We start from the raw sequence: 19,544 nt of genomic DNA, 5'->3' as shown, positions 1-19,544 counted from the left end.
CACCACCATATGAACTAAAGACAGGCTTTCACAGTCTAACTATAAAAAGGAGAACTTTCTAAGTTACTCTACCATTTACTCATGTGGCTCCAGCTGCATATTTTGGATGCTAAGGTGGGTTCTGGTAAACTTGTACAGTCCTTGTAAACTTTCTTATCACTGCACACAAAATGCTTACATAACCTGATCTGTTGCAGCTCCTGAGTTTTTCTTTAGGCATACACACTTAATCTATCCAGGTGGAAAAATCAATCCAGACACCTCTGTCCTCAGGCTGTTGTTGGAATAATTTTTGTTGTTGTTTGTTCTCTATGCACTTCACCTCCTGCCTTTTGGTTTTATTTTGGTGTTAAGAGAGCCAGACAACTCCAGCACAGAATTCAAGATGCTACTGCTTGGTAAACTATTAACTGCATAGGGAACCCAGTATGGCTTCATTAATAGTAGGGTCTGCAGGAGGCCAGAATTATTTTTTTTTTTCCCCTAAAAAAAAAAAGTGCCATTAGCTGTCCTTTCCACTTTCTTCACAGAGGCTAAACAGAAAGAGAATACTGCATGTTTGCATGACCAGAACAAGAATCTGGTGGGTTTTCCCTGGGAATCCAGAGTGATCAGGGCCTGCAGGACCAATGCCTATGCAATAAGCAGGGCTCACAGCTGAGTGAACATCAATGCGTAATGAGTGGAGGCATTTCAATGCAAATAACGCTGAATATGAAGGATTAAAGAAAAGGGAAATTAATCTTTTTCATAACACAGGGCACTTTTTTCCTCTCCCTTACGCTCTCTTTTTTAAGTCATGCACACAGCTGCTGGAGGGAGTCCAACTTCCCCAGTGTGGTGGTGTTGCTTTATAAAAAGCAGAACATACACATTTAAGACCATGAATTTCCTCAGGATGCCAGCAACTGAGATTCTGACAGCTCTTCAGAACAGCCTCAGAAACAAAGTACTTCACCAAGTAGGGCCAGACTGACAAGTAAAAATCTCATTGCACACGAATCTCTTGTTTTTCCAAAGCTCATAGCTTCCTGGGATGTGAATGGTTGTAAAGGTTTGGTTTCAGCATTTGGGGATATTTGGATGCATTTACTGAAGCAATTTTATTCTTCAGTTTGTTTCTAATTGCCCCATCCAAGTGATACTTTTGCAACAAAATAAATAGGGCAGCATCATGCTGCTTTAGCAGGTGGCTCCGTCTCCTCCCAGACTGAACCTTCCATGTTCTGGCTTCTCAAACCAAAGAACAAAGTGGAAACACTTCTTCAGATCATCCCTTCAAAAAAAAAAAAAAAAAATCTGCCAATGAAGGTTACTCAGCTTTTCACTTAGACTGTTCACTTTAAAAGACACTGGACTGGAGCAAAAACTTGTTAAAAAACCTTTTTGTCCCATCACAGGTTTGTATTAAACAAGGGACTACTCAAACATCCTATTACTCTGCCAGACTATCGCTTTGAAAAGAAACTAAAACCCAGGGGGTCTCTCAAAAAAATCATTAACCTAGGTTAAAAATTTTCCTAACCACAAATACAAGTCTCAGTGAGGAAAGCAATTTCCAACTTGTTCCTTTCTCTTCTGATACCATTCTGAGAAACACATCAAACACCTAGAATTTTTAAAATAGGTTTTTATAAAGAACGTATTCAAAGATTTTGACCCACTACATAAAGTAAGAATCCCACTGTTTAAGAAAAATATACAGATTTTGGTAAGAGTTTAAGTTCTGAGAGATTCAAGCCTGATACCAAGTCTTTAGATTTCTACTGTTTCAATTCCAGAGGACCACTGGATAGCAATTTTAGTGTACAAAACTTCACTATGCTGTATAGTTCCTTTTCTCCTGTGTCAGACAGCTTTATTCTGCTTCATTAACCCCTTCTTTGCTCCTTGATGGATCTTGGAATCCAGCTTCCCTGTAAGGGAGAAAAAGAAGTCTCATTATTTATTTTTTATATTTGCAATGCAAATCTTTTGTGGCCTCCCAGGTCTTCTGGTTACTATGTTCCTGTCACATTCAATTATCTTGCTTCAGGACTCAAACACTTCCAAACTTCAGAGTTTCATTCTGTAAGAATGCAGAGGCAGTAGGAACACTAATACACACACATACAAAATGAGTATTGTCCAAAAAATCTAAGAAGTTAATATTTCTAATTTTATAGCTACTAGAAAAGAAATATGGTTTTTTAGGGTGTCTGATTCTAAGGCAAATTTTTAGGAATATACACATGTAATAAAGGAAGGCATTTCACACAGTGGGAAACCCATTCCCCTGACCAGTTAACTGGCTGAGCATCATAGTGTAATAATGCATGAACCTCCTTCACAATGAGAAAAGGAGTTCAACTCACCCCTTAGCAGCCTCACACTTAATAGGGGGAGTGACCTGAAACAGTGGAGTAGAATCCACATGAATGCTTTACTGACAAAGGACCCCTATCACCAGCTAAGAAGGGTAAGGGTCATAGGCTGTATGACACTTCTAAGTCTTAAACTTAGAAAACAAGCAAACTTCCTGTTCCAGGTGACCCTTGTGAGAGGTACTTTACTGATGTAGTCTCTGACTTCTGACTCCTCAGATCTACTGGGATAGAGTTTGGCTTAGGGTAACAGCCTTAGGAATCATCCATCTCACAAGAAGGATCTTAACAGAATTCCTGTCTTCTGAGAACAAAGCTTGCAGTTTGCTTTCTCTCACAAAATTCTCATTTAATAGTGATGCTGAAAATAGAAACAGTTCAGTCTCAGTACTCAAAAATAAAACAAAAAACAAGGAGCCTCCCCCTTCAAGGGCAACCAGGTATACTACAGGCCCATACCTACAACTACTGCTTCCCATATGTTGTCATTTTCATTTGTTGCAGCAATGAGGTATAACAGAAAGACCATTGGATAGAAGTAAGAAGACCCATGTTCTAGTCTACCTTTCTCAGATATTAACTAGCAGTAAGGCCTACAGCAAGTCATTCCATCTCTTTGGGCTTCAGTATTCTCATTTGTTCAACTAAGTTAAGAATACATGTATGTCCCGACCACTGCACAAGGAGATTGTGAAGCAACCTCAGCCTAACAAGTTTCCCTCCCAACTCCCACCCCTGTTTTCTTAAGTCCCTCCCAACTCCCACCCCTGTCTCTCTCTTTAGGGTTGTACTTGCTTCTGCAATAACAGTATAGTCCTTTTCTGGGCTTCCTCAGAAACCACCACTAAGTGATACTCTGAATGCCATTCCACAATAATACAATGCTGTTGATTTTAATTTGGGCTTTAGAGAATAGGGTGTTGCCAGGGATTTAGGAGTTCTTTCATACTTTATGCTGCCTGGCTGCAAACCTGAACATGCCAGTGATCTGGCAAAGAGCCCTATTACAAGGCAAGTAAGTCTTTGTATCTCCATAGCGCTACCACAGTGACTGTCAAATGGTAGATGCTCAATAAATGCTTTCATCAAATGAATTAGACAAAGAAGGTGGCCAGTTATACACCAGTTAAGCATCCCAAATCCCAAATCCCAAATCTGGAGTGCTCCAATAAGCATTTCCTTTAAGCATCATGTTGGAGCTGAGTTTTGGATTTTGGAGCATTTCAGATTTCAGATTTTCAGATTTGGGATGCTCCACCTGTAAATGAAATAATATATGATAAAATGCTTCATAAATTCAAAGTCTCCTGAAAAGGTAAGAGTGGTTGTGTTATTTATGCTGAGGCTTAGAGTTGTGTTTCTTAGTTATGGTCTCAGTTTCACCTTTAAATTACCAAAAAACCCCATGCAAGTCTTTTAATTATATTTATTTCAGATTCCTCATATTAAAAAAGACATAACTGTTTTCACATTCTCAAAGCTTTATTGTGTAAGAACATTCCAAGTCTAAATTTCAGAAAACTCCAGTCTGACTGTGAAAGCCCTCAAGTGAGACCAGCTCATGTAAGATCAACCCATCAGCACAAAGCACTCAATGGTAGGGCAAAAATAATCTCTGCCTTCAATGATGATGTCATAAAACGGAAAACTAATAGGAAGAAGAAGATATGAGGAACAAGGATTTCTAGGGCATTCCCAGGGATTCAGAAATTCTTTCATCCTCTGGGCTGGCTAAAAAAACAAGACATGTGCCAGCAATCTGTGAGCTTATAATAAAGGAGTTTTTTGTAGCCCTAATATCGACCAGCGTGACCGTTAACAGTAGCAGCTGTGGCCATAAAGGCAAGGGACTTGGCTTGCAGGAAGAAGTAGTCATCATGGCTGTCCTCAGATTGTAGGAAATCTGAGCTCTGAGTTCTAGTTCAGCCCAGGCTTTCAAGACTTGGGATCTGGATAGTGAACTACAGTGACATACAATATATTCTCTTCATAGTAGAGTGACAATGCTTAGTTTCTGTTTTGCCCCAATATTTTTATATTTAGTGCCTAAAGCATATCAGTGTTAAACCACATCCTCAATCATAGTGCCAAGAGAAAATAAAATGCATGTGTAGCAGATGAGCAAGAAGTTAAAAGAGGCAAAAGTATTTGTCATCAACTGATATAATTTTCATAGGAATTTTCACATGCTTTACATAAAATATAACACAATATTTGCATGAGTTTATAGAGCATGTAAAGTAAAAAAAAATTTTCCTTTATCTCCTTAAGTGCTCAACCTATGCATTCTACTATAGTTAACATTTTTGCATTTCCTAATTGGAACACACAACCAAGTGATATCATATTGTACACTGCTCTTTTCTGAAATATTTTAATTTCAAGAGACACAATTACTCTAAGGTCAAGCAAGCTGAAGTTTACACATCCAAAGACAAACAAATCAAAATATATATCTTTAATTTAAGGCACGGGTGCATACATATATACTTGTGATGCACCATGTAAATGGGTCATATTCTAAAAGTTTATTTGCAAGTCAAAAGTTTGGAACTTGAAGCCAGGCACAGTGGCACGTGCCTGTAGTCCCAGCTACTTGTGAGGTTAAGGTGGGAGGATCTCTTGAGCCTAGGAGTTTGAGGTCAGGCTGGGCAACACAGCAAGAACTCGTCTCAAAAAAAAAAAGTTTGGAACTTGGAACATATTTTTCATAGAACTAATCTATAAAGGGTACCTAGGTTTTTAAGCCATTCCACATAAAAACATTTCAGCCAGAGTGCTATCAGTAGAGTGTTGATATTATTAATACTATGGAACTTAGTCACTTGGTGTAACAATATATCTACGGGAAAATATGATAAGCATTTCAAATTAAAAGCCAAGTATGTCTTTTCCCGTGTTGTATCAGGATCAAAGACTTTTCCAGCTCTAAACTACTGGAGGTATCCCCTATGGTGAAGGGAAAAGCATTCTGGCAGAGTGGAAGGTTTTTAGAGATGGTAATGAGGAATGAAGAATAAGAAAGTAAGCAGTTATAAGGACTAGAAACTTCATACCAGACTAAATCATTGGATAGGCTGACTCAATAGAAATTTTTTCTTACAGCCTGAGCAACATAGTAAGAGCTTATCTCTATAAAAAATTATAAAATTAGTCAGGCATGGTGGCATGCACCTGTAGTCCCAGCTGCCTGGGAGCCTGAGGCAGGAGGGTCACTGAGCCCAGGATTTTGAGGTTACGTGAGCTATGATCAGGCCACTGCATTCCAGCCTGGGTGACAGAGCAAGACCCTGTCTGCAAAAAAAAAAAATTTCTGAGATATATAGGGATTAGCTAACCTATTCCTTCCTTTTAAAAAAATTTTCACTACCTACTTATTGTTTCTGATCAATGTTTAACCTTATCTGGTCTACCATTAACTAATAGAAACAATAGGAAAAAGATAGGAAGTTATTAAAGCTTTCTCCTAAGAACATCAGTCCCCCAACCCCACCCCATAAGGTTTAATGAAGGGTGGGTCTTTGGGTAGAAAAAGTACAAAGTAAAACATTTCAGAGAAATATATAAACTCTGTTTACACATAACATTTTCTCACAGGAGCTTAAGCAGCAGATGAAAACCAAGATAGGGGAGGAGGCTAAGAAAAGGGAAGTAGAACTAAAGATCAAGAAATAGTGGGCCCAAGCTCACCCCTGTAATCCTAGCACTCTGGGAGACCGAGGCGGGTGGATCACTCGAGGTCAGGAGTTCGAGACCAGCCTGAGCAAGAGTGAGACCCTGTCTCTACTAAAAATAGAAAGAAATTATCTGGCCAACTAAAACTATATAGAGAAAAAATTAGCCAGGCATGGTGGCGCATGCCTGTAGACCCAGTTACTCAGGAGGCTGAGGCAGTAGGATCACTTAAGCCCAGGAGTTTGAGGTTGCTGTGAGCTAGGCTGATGCCACAGCACTCACTCTAGCTGGGGCAACAGAGCGAGACTCTGTCTCAAAAAAAAAAAAAAGAAAAGAAAAAAGAAATAGTGGGCCTGAGCCAAGAAGACCTACCACGTTTTCCTCCTACCACCAGCGTTGTCACCAGTGTCTAGAGTAAGGTAAGAATGGAAGGGAGGACGAAGGGGTAGAATGCCACAACCAAAAAAGATGGGGAGTAATAGGAGATTTAAGTCCTAAATAGTGGAGAAGAAAAAAAAGAATTTCCAGGGCCATTTGGCCACCAAGTAGAGTATAGTCTGAAGTAAGTAATTTATGTAAGTTAAGGGCAACTTGGTTCAGATTTTCTGATTTGTAGGAATCTCAGGAACATATGTTTCATTAATCATCATGGTTGCCTAAATTTTGCAGTGAATATATATTAATATAAATTCATACTCCAGGCATTTCATTTTGTGATTGAAAGCAATTTAACTTAAAATGTAGTCAGCTGGCCAACAGTATTCCTATCACCAGAGAGCAGGGCCCAGAAGCCTGTGCTTTAACAGTTCACTAGGTGATTTTTATTTTCATTATAGTTTGAGAAGTACTTCTTTGTAGAAAAGATTCATAAAATGGGTAGTTGGTCCATATGGTACAGGGTGAGGTAGAGCTGTGCACAAGTAAAGACAATGCATGCCCCAGAATCATCCAGTTCACACAATGGGATAGCAATGACACAGAGGCACAAAACAGTAACTGACATGAACAAAGTTGTTGATGTTGTTTTTCCAAGGAAGTTAGGCAGGGAGGACACCACTATGTTTTTTGAGATTGCTTTGAAATAGAAGAGGCTGCTCTAGCACTAGACAGAAGAAGAGAAGTTGGGAGTTGAAGAAGAGCTGCGAGTTAATAAGCACTTCCTGAGAAGTGAATATGCAGTGAATATCACAATATGTGATATGCAGTGAATATGCAGTGAATATCACAAATACCTAAGAGCAGAAGTCACAGAAAAAGAAATCATTAAGAGGTTTCCAAAAGAGGACAAAAAGCAAGAGGGCTAGGGCAGCAATCTAGGAACCAATAATCAAGGGAAATGTGGGAAATGGTACCTCCAAAACAGATGCTCAAAAATAAACACTTAAAATGTCTTATTCTTGAATACTGAAGAATAAATGACAATGTTGCCACTGCATTGGCTTACTACTTTCTTTAATGAGCACTACAGTGAAGCAAAGCATACTTTTTTGGCTGACAAGTAGCATTTTAATGTAATGGGGTCTGAAATAGAAAAATTTAGAGTGATTCACTACCATTGTGAATTAAAAACTGTGGATCAAGGTACCCTCTGGAAAGGCTATACTGTAGTTAACCTAACATTAAAGTTATTGAAATATAATTATATTAATCCTCCAACAATAGGGATGCATAGAACAGATTAAAAAAGAGATTTTTAAAATATCAGACAACTGAGATACAAGACAAAAAAATAAAAGAAAATTAGACCATTAAAGATCGACTTACAGACTGGCCGAAAGGTAGTAAAAGTTATCTCAGTTACATAGTCATAGTCAGTTACAGATTGAACTCTTTGTACTGCTCTTTCCCCCATTCTTACTACTGCACCTTACTGGACTAATCTTAAAAAAAAAACAGTAACTTACAGATTTTTGGATTTCCTTTAATAGGAAACTTCACAACCATTTCCTGGGGATTTTTGCAGATGAAAACAAATGGAGAATCAGATTCTTGACTGATGTCTGGAAACTGTGAAACATAAAAATAAAAAGTTCAGGCTAGTTGGGACAAATTTTGAATTTCAAGATCAAAGGATGTCCCAGATTTTACCTCAACAGTCTGATAGTACTCTCCATGTCACAGGTAAAGAGGATTATGCTCAACAAGCAAGAACAAACCTTCACCTTTCTGCAGGCCTTACCACAGTATCATACAGTCTGGGCTGCTATCTCTGACTTCTTATAGTAAGAACAGTTTCACAAAAAAAAGAAAAAAAAAAAAAGGATGCCCGACATTCTCCTAGAAGAATCAGAACGGACCATTATTTTAATATAAGCAACTGTGAGTCAGGAGATTCAGAGGTCTCCTTCAGGAACTTCAGGCATCTCCTATTTCAATTCAAGTGAAGCACTGAAAGACTTAAGAAAAATAAAACATTTGTGGAAATTCTGCCAGAAACAGTACACAGAGCCTTTTTCTCACTAAAGGGAAGGAAGATGATTCATTCAGAAAGGTATGAACATGCAAAAGCTGTTTTGCTGGATGCTTTCCAGACCTACTTAGGGTGAAAAGGTAACTGGTAGAGCAATTCTGAAAATTATTTATAAGCTCCTTTGGATTTCTTATCACAAAACAAATCTATGTGAAGAGTTAGGATTTTTATTCCTTCTGTAAAAACAGATACAGAATCTAGAGTAAGAATATGCTAGCTACACAATTTAAGGAACAACTGGGTGTTGGCAGAAAATACTCTCTAGCAATGCCCAACTGATCTGGAATTTCATCTTGGGATGTCTTGTTTAGTATGTTCAACAAATATGATTCATAGACCTCTGGGTCAGACTTCATTACTAAAGGAGACTTTCTCTGAATAACTACCATCCAAAGTATGAAACTGCCTGTATTTTCCACTCTTACTCATCTGCTAATATGTGTCTCCTAAAGATCTAAGGTTCTAAAGTAGAAATGTTGGTTTCAGAAAAAAAAAAACCAACCAAAAATACACCCCATAATAAGCTGGGGGAAAAAAAGAAAAGAAAAGTTCAAATAACCTTCCCCAGATATGAAAAAAGTAAGTAGTAAAACAGGTTTCAAACCCCTAATACTTTTGGTTCCAAAGTCTGAGTTCTTTGTACAAAACTACTGTACTCTCTAAGCGCATTTATTTTTTAATAAAGCCAGTTATAAAAACTGTAAAAAAAAAAAAAGAATCAACTTTCCACACAGTCCAATCTATGAAAAAAAAAAACATTAAGAAAATTCAAATTTCTCTTGAACTAGTGGAAGTGTGAACAGTTAAAATTCTTTATTGACCACTCCTGTCTGAGGTGATTAAGTGATGCTGTGGGGAAAACAGAAGAGATTTTTGGTAGCTTTTTGTCCTGCCCATATACCATGGCTTTCAGAACAGGTATGGTATGTACTTTGATAAAACACATACTTAAATCAAGTATCAATCACAATCATATTCACAGGCAGGGGTAAGATGTTCATAATGGAAACGAGAGACTAAAGATGGGAAGGTAAATCCTTTTCTTTCCTTATCCTCCAGATCTTTGGAACTCCAAGAAAAGCAAGGCCCAGATATTGCTGGGTATTAGAAAGAAGTAAGCTCTACACAAGATCCATACTGAGGTGCGCTGGCACAAGACCAGACGCTGCCACCAAGATCTTAAAACTTAATTCTACAAAGGCCAAAGCAGCAGCAGTCATAGTGACCATCTCTTCAATTTTCCTGCTTTTTCTTCTCTATGGCTGAGAAAGCCTCAAAGCAAAGGACAATGCTGTTACGAATTCACTGCTTTTCCAAAAAGCCATTTCAGCCACTGTCTCCTCTTTCTTCCGCATCAATAATTCTTCCATCTCCACTGGATCAATCCCATTAACACACATTCTATAATGTCTAGCATGAAACAAAAACTCCTATCCAGATCCCATATCCTTCTCCAGCTACTACTCTGTTTATCATACCCCTTTTACAAAAAAATTCATCAAAAGATTATCTGTACTGCCTGCCTTTAATTCTTCTTCTATTTTTTTTTCTTGAAATCACTATAAACAGGCTTTCATGCTCCTCACTCCACCAAAATTAAAGGTCATTGTTGACTTCCATGTTGCTATATCAAATTGTCAATTTTCAGTTCTCTTCTTAATTAATCTTTTTTTTTTTTTTTTGGAGACAGTCTCACTCTATTGCCCTGGCTAGAGTGCCGTGGCATCAGCCTAGCTCACAGCAAACTCAAACTCCTGGGTTTAAGCAATCCTTCTGCCTCAGCCTCCCAAGTACCTGGGACTACAGGCATGCACCACTATGCCCAGCTAATTTTTTCTATATATTTTTAGTTGTCCAGATAATTTCTATTTTTTTAGTAGAGACAGGGTCTCGCTCTTGCTCAGGCTGGTCTTGAACTCCTGACCCTGAGCGATCCTCCCGCCTCAGCCTCCCAGAGTGCTAGGATTACAGGCATGAGCCACTGTGCCCAGCCTCTTCTTAATTAATCTGTCTGTAGAACGTGATAGAATCTTCCCCCTCTTTCTTGAACACATTCCTCACTTGACTTCCAGGATACCATTCTCTTCTTGGTTTTGCTACATCACTGGCTGTTCCTCATCTCCCAGCCTTTAAATGTTGGAGTGCTATAGAGGTCAGACCTCAGACTTTGTCTCTCTCTACATTTACAACTTTGTTGATCTCCTTCTGTCTCAGAGTGAAAAAAAATCTATCTATATGAATTTTCCAAGGTTCTAGAAATGCAAATCAAAACCACAATGACATACCACTCTATACTCACTAGGATCGCTATTATAAAACAAAACAAAAAACAGGAAGGAAAAATAATGTGTTGGCAAAGATGTGAAGAAATTGGAATCCTTATGCATTGCTGGTGTGAATGTAAAATGGTACAACTGCTGTGGAAAACAGTTTGATAGTTCCTCAAAAGGTTAAACACAGAATTACCATATGGCCTAGCAATTCCACTTCCAGGTATATACCCAAAACAATTAAAAGCAGGGACTCAAACAGTTACTTATACACCAATGTTCATAGCAGCCATTATTCATAATAGCCAACAGTTCCCACAACCCAAATGGCCATCAACAGATGAATGGATTAACAAAATGTGGCCAGGTGCAGTGGCTCACGCCTGTAACCCTAGCACTCTGGGAGGCCGAAGCGGGAGGATCGCTTGAGGTCAGGAGTTCGAGACCAGCCTAAGCAAGAGTGCAACCCTGTCTCTACTAAAAAAATAGAAAAATTAGCTGGGTGTGGTGGCTCAGTAGCTGTGGTCCCAGCTACTTGGGAGACTGAGGCAGGCAGACCACTTGAGTCCAGGAGTTTGAGGTTGCTGTGAGCTAGGCTGATGCCATGGCTCTCTAGCCCGGGCAACAGAGTGAGACTGTCTCCACAAAGAAACAAACAAAACAAAACAAAATGTGGTATATGTTATACATACAATGGAATATTATTCAGCCTTAAAAAGGAAGAAATTCTGATTCATGCTAAGTAAAATAAACAAGATACAAAAGGACATATATGATTCTATTTATATGAGATACTTACAATAGACAAATTCACAGAAACAAATAGTGGAATGAAGTTACTAAGAGTCAGAAAAAAGATGAAGGAGAAGGTACAGAGTTTCTGTTTGAGATGATGAAAAAGTTCTGGAGATGAATAGTGATGATGGCTGCACACATTGTGAGTGTACTTAATGCCACTGAATTGTATACTTAAAAATGGTTCAAATGGCAAGTTTTATCTTATTTTGATTTTACCACAATAAAAATAAAATTAAAAAAAAAATCAAGGTTCTGAATTTCTTTTCCAAACTTTCCCCTCTCTCATTCATACCCCTTTCAATAAATGGCTATTCCACCCTTCTAGTTATTACACCAAAACTCCATAACCAATCCACTGGGATATCCTGTCAACTCTACTTTCAAAATATATCCAATATCTCACCACTTCTTAAAACCTCAGTGGCTACTTCCCTGCTCCAACCCATCATAATGTCTCTCTGCATTTCTACAATAACCTCCTAAGTGGTCTCTCTGGTTCTGCCCTTAACCTCCTTCTTGGTCTATTTTCAACAAAGCAGCCAGAAGTATTTTTTTTAAAAAGTATCAGATCATGTCACTCTTCTTCCTAAAACTCTCCAAGAGCTTTTTCTCTCAGTCAGAGTAAAAGTCCAAGTCCTTATGGTGACCTCTAAGTCCCTACATAATCTGGCCCATTTCCTCTCTGACACCTTCTCCTACTACTTTTCTTCACTTTCACTCCACTCTAGCCACGCTGGCTTCCTTACTATTCTTGCCTCTGGTTCTCTGCACTTGCCTGTTCCCTCTTCTTGGAATGCTTTTAACCCTAGATATTTACATGGCTTTCTTTTCTTCCTTCAGAACTTTGTTCCAATGTCAACTTTGGTTTTTCTAATTTTTTTTTTTTTTTTTTTGATACAGAGTCTCCCTATGTCGCTCAGGCTGCCTTTCAACTCCTAGGCTCAAGTAATCCTTCTGCCTCAGCCTCCCGAGTAGATGGGATTACAGACACACGTCACTGTACCCAGCCCAAATGTCAATTGTGTAGTGAATGTTCCCTGATCACCCTATTTAAAATCAGAGCATCAATCTCGCCACAAACCTGGCACTCTTAACCTCCCTCTCCTACCTTTTTTCCATGGCATTTACCTTCATCTGATGCTATATAAAGTTTTTATTTGGTCTCCCCTTACTAGGATGAAAGCCCCACAAAGACAGGGATTTTTGTCTGTTCTGTTTACTTCTCAGCACCTAGAACCATGCCTGGCACATAGCAGGCAATCAATAAATATCTGCTGAATAAAAGAGCGATGAATCTACCAACTTGTGCATTAAGGTTATCTCATTCATGGTGAATATACACATGCTGGGAATTGGACACTCTTAGGACTGTAATTCTGGGTAAAAGTAGGTACTAATCTGAATGTGTTCTCTCAAACTAAATTAAAACTTTTGTGTCTGGGCAAGTGGCCAGCATGGCTTTAAGTAAAACTACTCTGACATATATTAACAGAGTAAGCAAGTGTTAAATAGTGGGAAAAACTGGAAAAATGATGGACAAATGAAATGATACAAAAGGTTCCTTGGACCCATCATGCCTCACAATAAACATTAAAATCAACTTTCCCAACTGAATCTCAAATTCAAGTTCCATATGGAATATCCCTCTTTCCATTACTACCACTGAACTTCAAGGGGCTTACAAAAAACAGTGAAGAAGAGCAAAACAGCCTGTAAGGAATAGAGTAAGGCCTATGCATTGGGAGAAGAATTATTTTCATTGTCAAATGCATTAAAGCAAAATCAGCTAAGAAGAAGAGCCTTGGAACTTCTAAGAAAGCAACTAGAGCCTGGACAGTAAAGACCATATTACACACTAACAAGTCAGGGGCTTACAAGTAAGGGATCTTTGGTCTGAGAGTCAAAAGACTAAAATGCAGCTGACCCAGAGAAAAAATAAGAGAAGGGAGGTGAAGAATGTGGATAAACTCTGGATGTCACATCGAATTTAGAGAGGATGCTAGATTAAGAGTCACTGACATAGCACAATAGACAGGTTAGGGAGTTCTAGAATCAAGCAACTATCCAAATATGGTTAAAAGACTCTTCAGGAAGTTGCTGTTGTTCTTGCCTACAAGGACTCCTATTCACCTGGTTTCCAGCTTGAGGAACAGGGGAGGTGGGTCTACTCTTTTTTTCATGCCTCGTAAGTTTCATAGCTCTCTAACATAACAGGTAATTAACTACTAAACAGCCATTTTCTTCTCCTCTCCAGAGGAAAATTGTTCACTAGTCATCTAGAAAACAATTCTTTTGCCATTTTCGTAAGAGAAAAAAAAAGTTAACAGGTTTTGGCAACCACCACTGACTCAGAGCCAAGGGGGTATTTTCACCAAATCTTTAAGCTTCCACTTTGTTCTCTACTGAAGTGATCAATAATTCCTAAACTACGTCACTCTTCACAACAAATCCCCAGAAGACCTATATATCTTATATCTGTCTCCAGATGACTAACAGCTAAAGCAAACAATTAATAAGAAACTCATTAACAAAGAATATATATTTGCTGTTGGTTTTCTTGGTTTGAACTTTGGGGATCTAGATAGGACATGAAATCAGGCTCTGAAATCTAGTTAGCTGAAAACCAACTCCAAGAAGATTGAAGTGATAATAGAAAGAGAGAAGGAAATGAATCTGATAAAGAGGCTACAGACACAACAGATCCAAAGAACCATATCCTGAAACCAACTGTGCTCTCTGATAGTTCTCATTTACATTTTTCTTCAAAACAATTCAAGGTGTTCACAGTATAACTAGCACCTCAGGCCCCACTATATTGGAACATAAAAGTATTCTCACATCAGGGTAACATACTGATCATAATACTTTGACCAGATGACTACTGCATTATTGACTAGAGTTAAGATCACACCAGCAGGCCGAAGTGGAATAGCTGAACCCCTTTGTACCAGTACCCAATTCAAGTCCTGTGCCCAGTATTACAGACAGAGGCTTCCAGCTCAATGCTACAGAGACAATCCATATATGCACCAGGAAAAAAGAATAAGTAAGGGATCAGAGCTAGGCAAGCTTATGGATCTTATGGCCATTTGTGGAAGACAATGTGGTTGAAGCCACACAGCACTGATCTCCTGGCCACTGTGATTTTCTGTATCCTTTGGAATCTTATACTGGAATCTCCACGCACAAAAGAATGCAAACAACTGTATTTTTCCCAAAATGAACCTCGTAGCTTTTCTGGCTAAACTTTTCAAGACCTCACTGGGAATCACCCATTCATGACAATTATTTTAGGTCTTAATTTTCATATAGACCAGCCTGGACAACATAGAAAGGCCCCAGCTCTAAAAATAAAAATAATAGGCCGGGCACGGTGGCTCACGCCTGTAATCCTAGCCCTCTGGGAGGCCGAGGCGGGTGGATCGCTCGAGGTCAGGAGTTCGAGACCAGCCTGAGTGAGACCCCGTCTCTACTAAAAATAGAAAGAAATTATCTGGCCAACTAAAAATATATACAGCAAAAAAAAAATTAGCCGGGCATGGTGGCACATGCCTGTAGTCCCAGCTACTCGGGAGGCTGAGGCAGTAGGATCGCTTAAGCCCAGGAGTGTAAGGTTGCTGTGAGCTAGGCTGATGCCACGGCACTCACTCTAGCCTGGGCAACAAAGTGAGACTCTGTCTCAAAAAAAAAATAAAAATAAAAATAAAAATAATTTCATATAATAGACTTTCACTCCAACTTAAACTAGTAAAACCCAAAAGAAAATTGCTCAATTAAATATATATTGTGAGGTCCTACACCATTGAAGTCTACCCTGAGACTATTTCCTCAGAATGCTGAAGATTTCTCCTGAGTTAAAGGCTGTGTCAATTTTAGGTTTCATTTTCACAACGGCTGGTTTGACTCAACTGAGAACAACTTTTCTGAGATAGAGCTCAGAGAATACTTTGATCTCACTTAACATATCAAGGTAAAATCATTATCAAGCAATCTGGCATTATTAATGTCAACAATACCCCTTTAATCAAATAACATTTGTCTTGTAGAACAAAAAATTTAAAAAATTTTAACTATCAAAGTGAAAAATTATGGAAAAATTGATTTTTGTATGGTGATCACATACTATAGAACATCTCTCCTTTATTGCTATATTATAGGTTTCCACTGCCACAGTTCATTTATTTTAAATAGTCACTTACCTTAACAGAAAATTCTCTTCTTTTGTATACATACGCCATCTGGACTAATGGTACAATACATTCACCCACTCACCACAGCCAGAAACCCAAGTTTATTCCAGACTTCTTTCTCTCACCCTTCATATCCAAATTACCAAGTCCTACAGAATTTATTTCCTAAATCTCCTAAATATTTCAATCGCCACTTCCTTTCTCTTCAACTCAACTGCCAGAGCATTGCTGCAGGCCTTCATCACGCCTCACCTGGACAACCATGATAACTTCCTAGATCATCTCCCTGTCTTTAGGCTTGCCCTATCCAGTCCATCCTTCCTACTGCTGAGCCAGAACAGTATTTCTAAAACACACATTTTACTATGCTGTTTACATGGTTGCCTTCAGAATATAGTTCAAATTCCTTTATGTGGCATTTAAAGTTTTTCATATATCAACCCTTGCCAACCCAAGTTATTGTCATGACCATTCATTGAGCACTTACTATGTGCCAGGCTACATGTTAGGACACTGGAGATATAAAGGTGAATAAGACATAGATGGTGAACTAAAGGAATTACATTTGGACATGTAATTACAAAATAAAAACAAAAACAAAGAAAAAAACAAAATAATAATAGAAGTATGAAAATAGTATCTCAGAGAAGGAAATGATTAATCCTGTCAGGGAGGAAATGAGCTATGATCAGGGGAGACTACAGAGAATGACATGTGAGCTGTTGCAAAGGATAAATAGGAGTAGTCTTGCTAGAGAAGGGCATGGTGATATGATGTAGGAAGGTAAATTGAGGAAGACATAAATTCCATTGCCTCCCGAGTAGCTGGGACTACAGGCGGGCGCCACCATACCCAGCTAATTTTTTGTTTCTAAATTTAGTTGCCCGGCTAATTTTTTCTATTTTTAGTAGAGACAGGGTCTCGCTCTTGTTCAGGCTGGTCTCAAACACCTGATCTCAAGTGATCCTCCCACCTTGGCCTCCCAGAGTGCTAGGATTACAGGCACCAGCCACTGTGCTGGCCCCTAGGAATTTTCTTTTTTTAAGAAGCTTCCTTAACCCTCCCTCATACCCCCTTCCAGCCAAGCTGAGTAAGGAGTTAGGTGCCCTCCTTTGTGCATTCTGCTACTCATATGATAATTATTATAGTTTGGTTTTCTTGTCTTAGTCTCTTCTAATATAGATCATTTTTTAAAATCCAGAGCATATGGAATAATCTTGTTAAAACTCTAGATCTTTAGTTTTTAGCACAGTGCCTGGCACATGACAGATAGTCAATAAGTAGTTGTTGAATGTATGACTATATAATATTCTGAGCAATAAAATCTAAAGTTAGAAGATAATCTGCCACTTGGTTCACATAGTAAACTGAATGACAAACCAAGAAGTGTTGAACAAATTGCAAGAGGACAGTAAGGCTACAGCAGATTCCTTCCAGATCAAGTAGAGCACTTTCTCTATGCCTTGGTTTAAAAGTAAAATGGGCCGGGCACCTGGCTCACGCCTGTAATCTCTGCACTTTGGGAGGCCGAAGTGGGAGGATTACTTGAGGCCAGGAGTTTGAGACCAACCAGGGCAACCGTGAAACCCTGTTTCTACAAAAAACTAAACAATTAGCCAGGCATGGTGGTGCACACCTGCAGTCCCTGCTTCTCAGGAGGCTAAGATAGGATTGCTTGAGTCCAGGAGTTCAAGGCTGCAGTGAGCTATGATCATGCCACTGCACTCTAGCCTGGACAACAGAGTGAGACCATGTCTCCATTAAAAATAAATAAATAAATAAATACAATGAAGGCATGATATCAAGTAATTGATTCTATCTACACAAAACCTCTTGTATCTGTTCCTCTCCTGTCTAATTTTACTGGCATTATCATAGAACAGATTTTTTAAATATTTCTACCCTTGACTACAACTGTCTTCTCACTAGTCTTCCCACCTTCAGAATCTATTTCATCTGGCACATTGCTGCCAAATTAGTGTTTCTCAAGTAAGGTGCTGATCATGTTAATGCCTCATAAAAACCTTCAAAAGACCCTTCCCCCATCCCACAACTGAATATAGATAAAGGTCTTACTTCAGTGGCCTTTCATTTAAACTTATCTATCATCTGACCAAACCTGCCTTTCCATTCTTGTTTGCTGCTTGTTTCTCTTCACTCACACTCTTCTTTAAACAAACCAGTTTGCCATCATTCTCCATACTGGGCCATCACTTCCCACCTCTGTGACTTTGCTCACATTACTCCCTCTCCTTGGAATATGCCTCTTTACTACCTATGTAGGGAGACTTGAACAGCAAAATCCCAATTCTACCATTTATTCACTGATACTATGCAAGTTATTTTAACTCTGAGCCTTAAGTTCTCTCATCTCTAAAACAGGGGGTAATGACACCTTGCTTAGAATTGTGTGGATTAGAAAATAGACCAGGCGAGGTGGCTCACGCCTGTAATCCTAGCATTCTGGGAGGCTGAGGCAGGAGGATTGCTTGAAGTCAGGAGTTTAAGAATAGCCTGAGCAAGACTGAGACCCCGTCTCTACTAAAAATAGAAAAGTTAGCTGGGCATCATGGTGCTCACCTGTAGTCCCAGCTACTTGGGAGGTTGAGGCAGGAGGATCACTTGAGCCCAGGAGTTTGAGGCTGCGGTGAGCTATGATGATGCCACTGCACCCTACCTGAGGTGACAGAGTGAGACTCGGTCTCAAAAAAAAAAAAAAAAAAACAAAAAGAAAACAACATACATAATGAGCACGGCATACACTGATCAGAATGTGATAGCTCTGGGTGCTGCAGCACACACTTGTAATCCCAGCTACTCAGAGGACTGGGGTGGGAGGATCAGTTGGGGACAGGAATTCAAATCCAGCTTGAGTGTGGGGTATATAGCGAGACCCCCTTCTCAAAAAAAAAAACAAAAAACAGTAATAGCTTTTATTACTATCTTTCAAGGCTAATTCAAAGCCATCTTTTAAATAAAGTCTTTTGGGATCTCACCCAGCTATATGCAATCTTCCCCTCCTTTAAAGTCCTCACAGATAGTCTTTATTTCCTTTAAGATAGTTACCTTCACTTTTAATTTTATATTTCATTGTTTACATACATATTTACCTAGTGGACATCTGAGGACAGAACCCGTGGTTGATGCATCTTTTTGTTTCCCTTAGTGTCTAGAATGGTGTCTGACTTATAGCAGGCACTCACTATTCACTGATGAATAATACATAAGAAAATCTTAAGAATTTTATGTTCATTTTCACATGAAAAGCTAAACATTAAAGAATTTACATAATACATGAAAAAGTGGGCCAGGCGTGGTGGCTCACGCCTGTAATCCTAGCACTCTGGGAGGCCGAGGTGGGTGGATTGCTCGAGGTCAGGAGTTCGAGACCAGCCTGAGCAAGAGCAAGACCCCGTCTCTACTAAAAATAGAAAGAAATTATCTGGCCAACTAAAAATCTATATAGAAAAAATTAGCCAGGCATAGTGACGCATGCCTGTAGTCCCAGCTACTTGGGAGGCTGAGGCAGTAGGATCGCTTAAGCCAAGGAGTCTGAGGTTGCTGTGAGCTAGGCTGATGCCACGGCACTCATTCTAGCCTGGGCAACAAAGCGAGACTCTGTCTCAAAAAAAAAAACAAAAAAAAAAAACATGAAAAAGTGGTAATACTCCCCATCTGTCTTTGGGATAAGGACAACAGAAAGCACAATGCCCCCCGGATTAAAAAGATATACGGCTGTTCCTTAAACCATTTCCAAGTGGATATTTGATATTTAGAC

At 39.1% G+C, this 19,544-nt stretch overlaps 1 protein-coding gene across 3 annotated transcripts in view; it reads right to left on the bottom strand.

Annotated features, from left to right (window-relative positions):
• Positions 1-1,610: 1,610 nt before the first annotated feature.
• Positions 1,611-19,544, bottom strand: part of TRIP4 (thyroid hormone receptor interactor 4) — a 57,660-nt gene continuing 39,726 nt past the window's right edge. For all 3 annotated transcript variants that reach the window (XM_045540917.1, XM_045540916.1, XM_045540918.1), the window contains exons 12-13: positions 7,943-8,045; positions 1,611-1,916 (exon numbers count right to left, since the gene is read on the bottom strand). In XM_045540917.1, coding sequence (XP_045396873.1) covers positions 1,849-1,916; positions 7,943-8,045 — 171 coding nt within the window. In that variant the 3' untranslated portion in view covers positions 1,611-1,848. The remainder of the gene's footprint in view (positions 1,917-7,942; positions 8,046-19,544) is intronic.

The sequence above is a fragment of the Lemur catta genome, chromosome 1, assembly GCF_020740605.2.
Source record: "Lemur catta isolate mLemCat1 chromosome 1, mLemCat1.pri, whole genome shotgun sequence".
NCBI classification, from domain to species: domain Eukaryota; kingdom Metazoa; phylum Chordata; class Mammalia; order Primates; family Lemuridae; genus Lemur; species Lemur catta.
The sequence above is the reverse complement of the archived record's forward strand: the minus strand, read 5'-3'. Positions and strand labels throughout refer to the sequence as shown.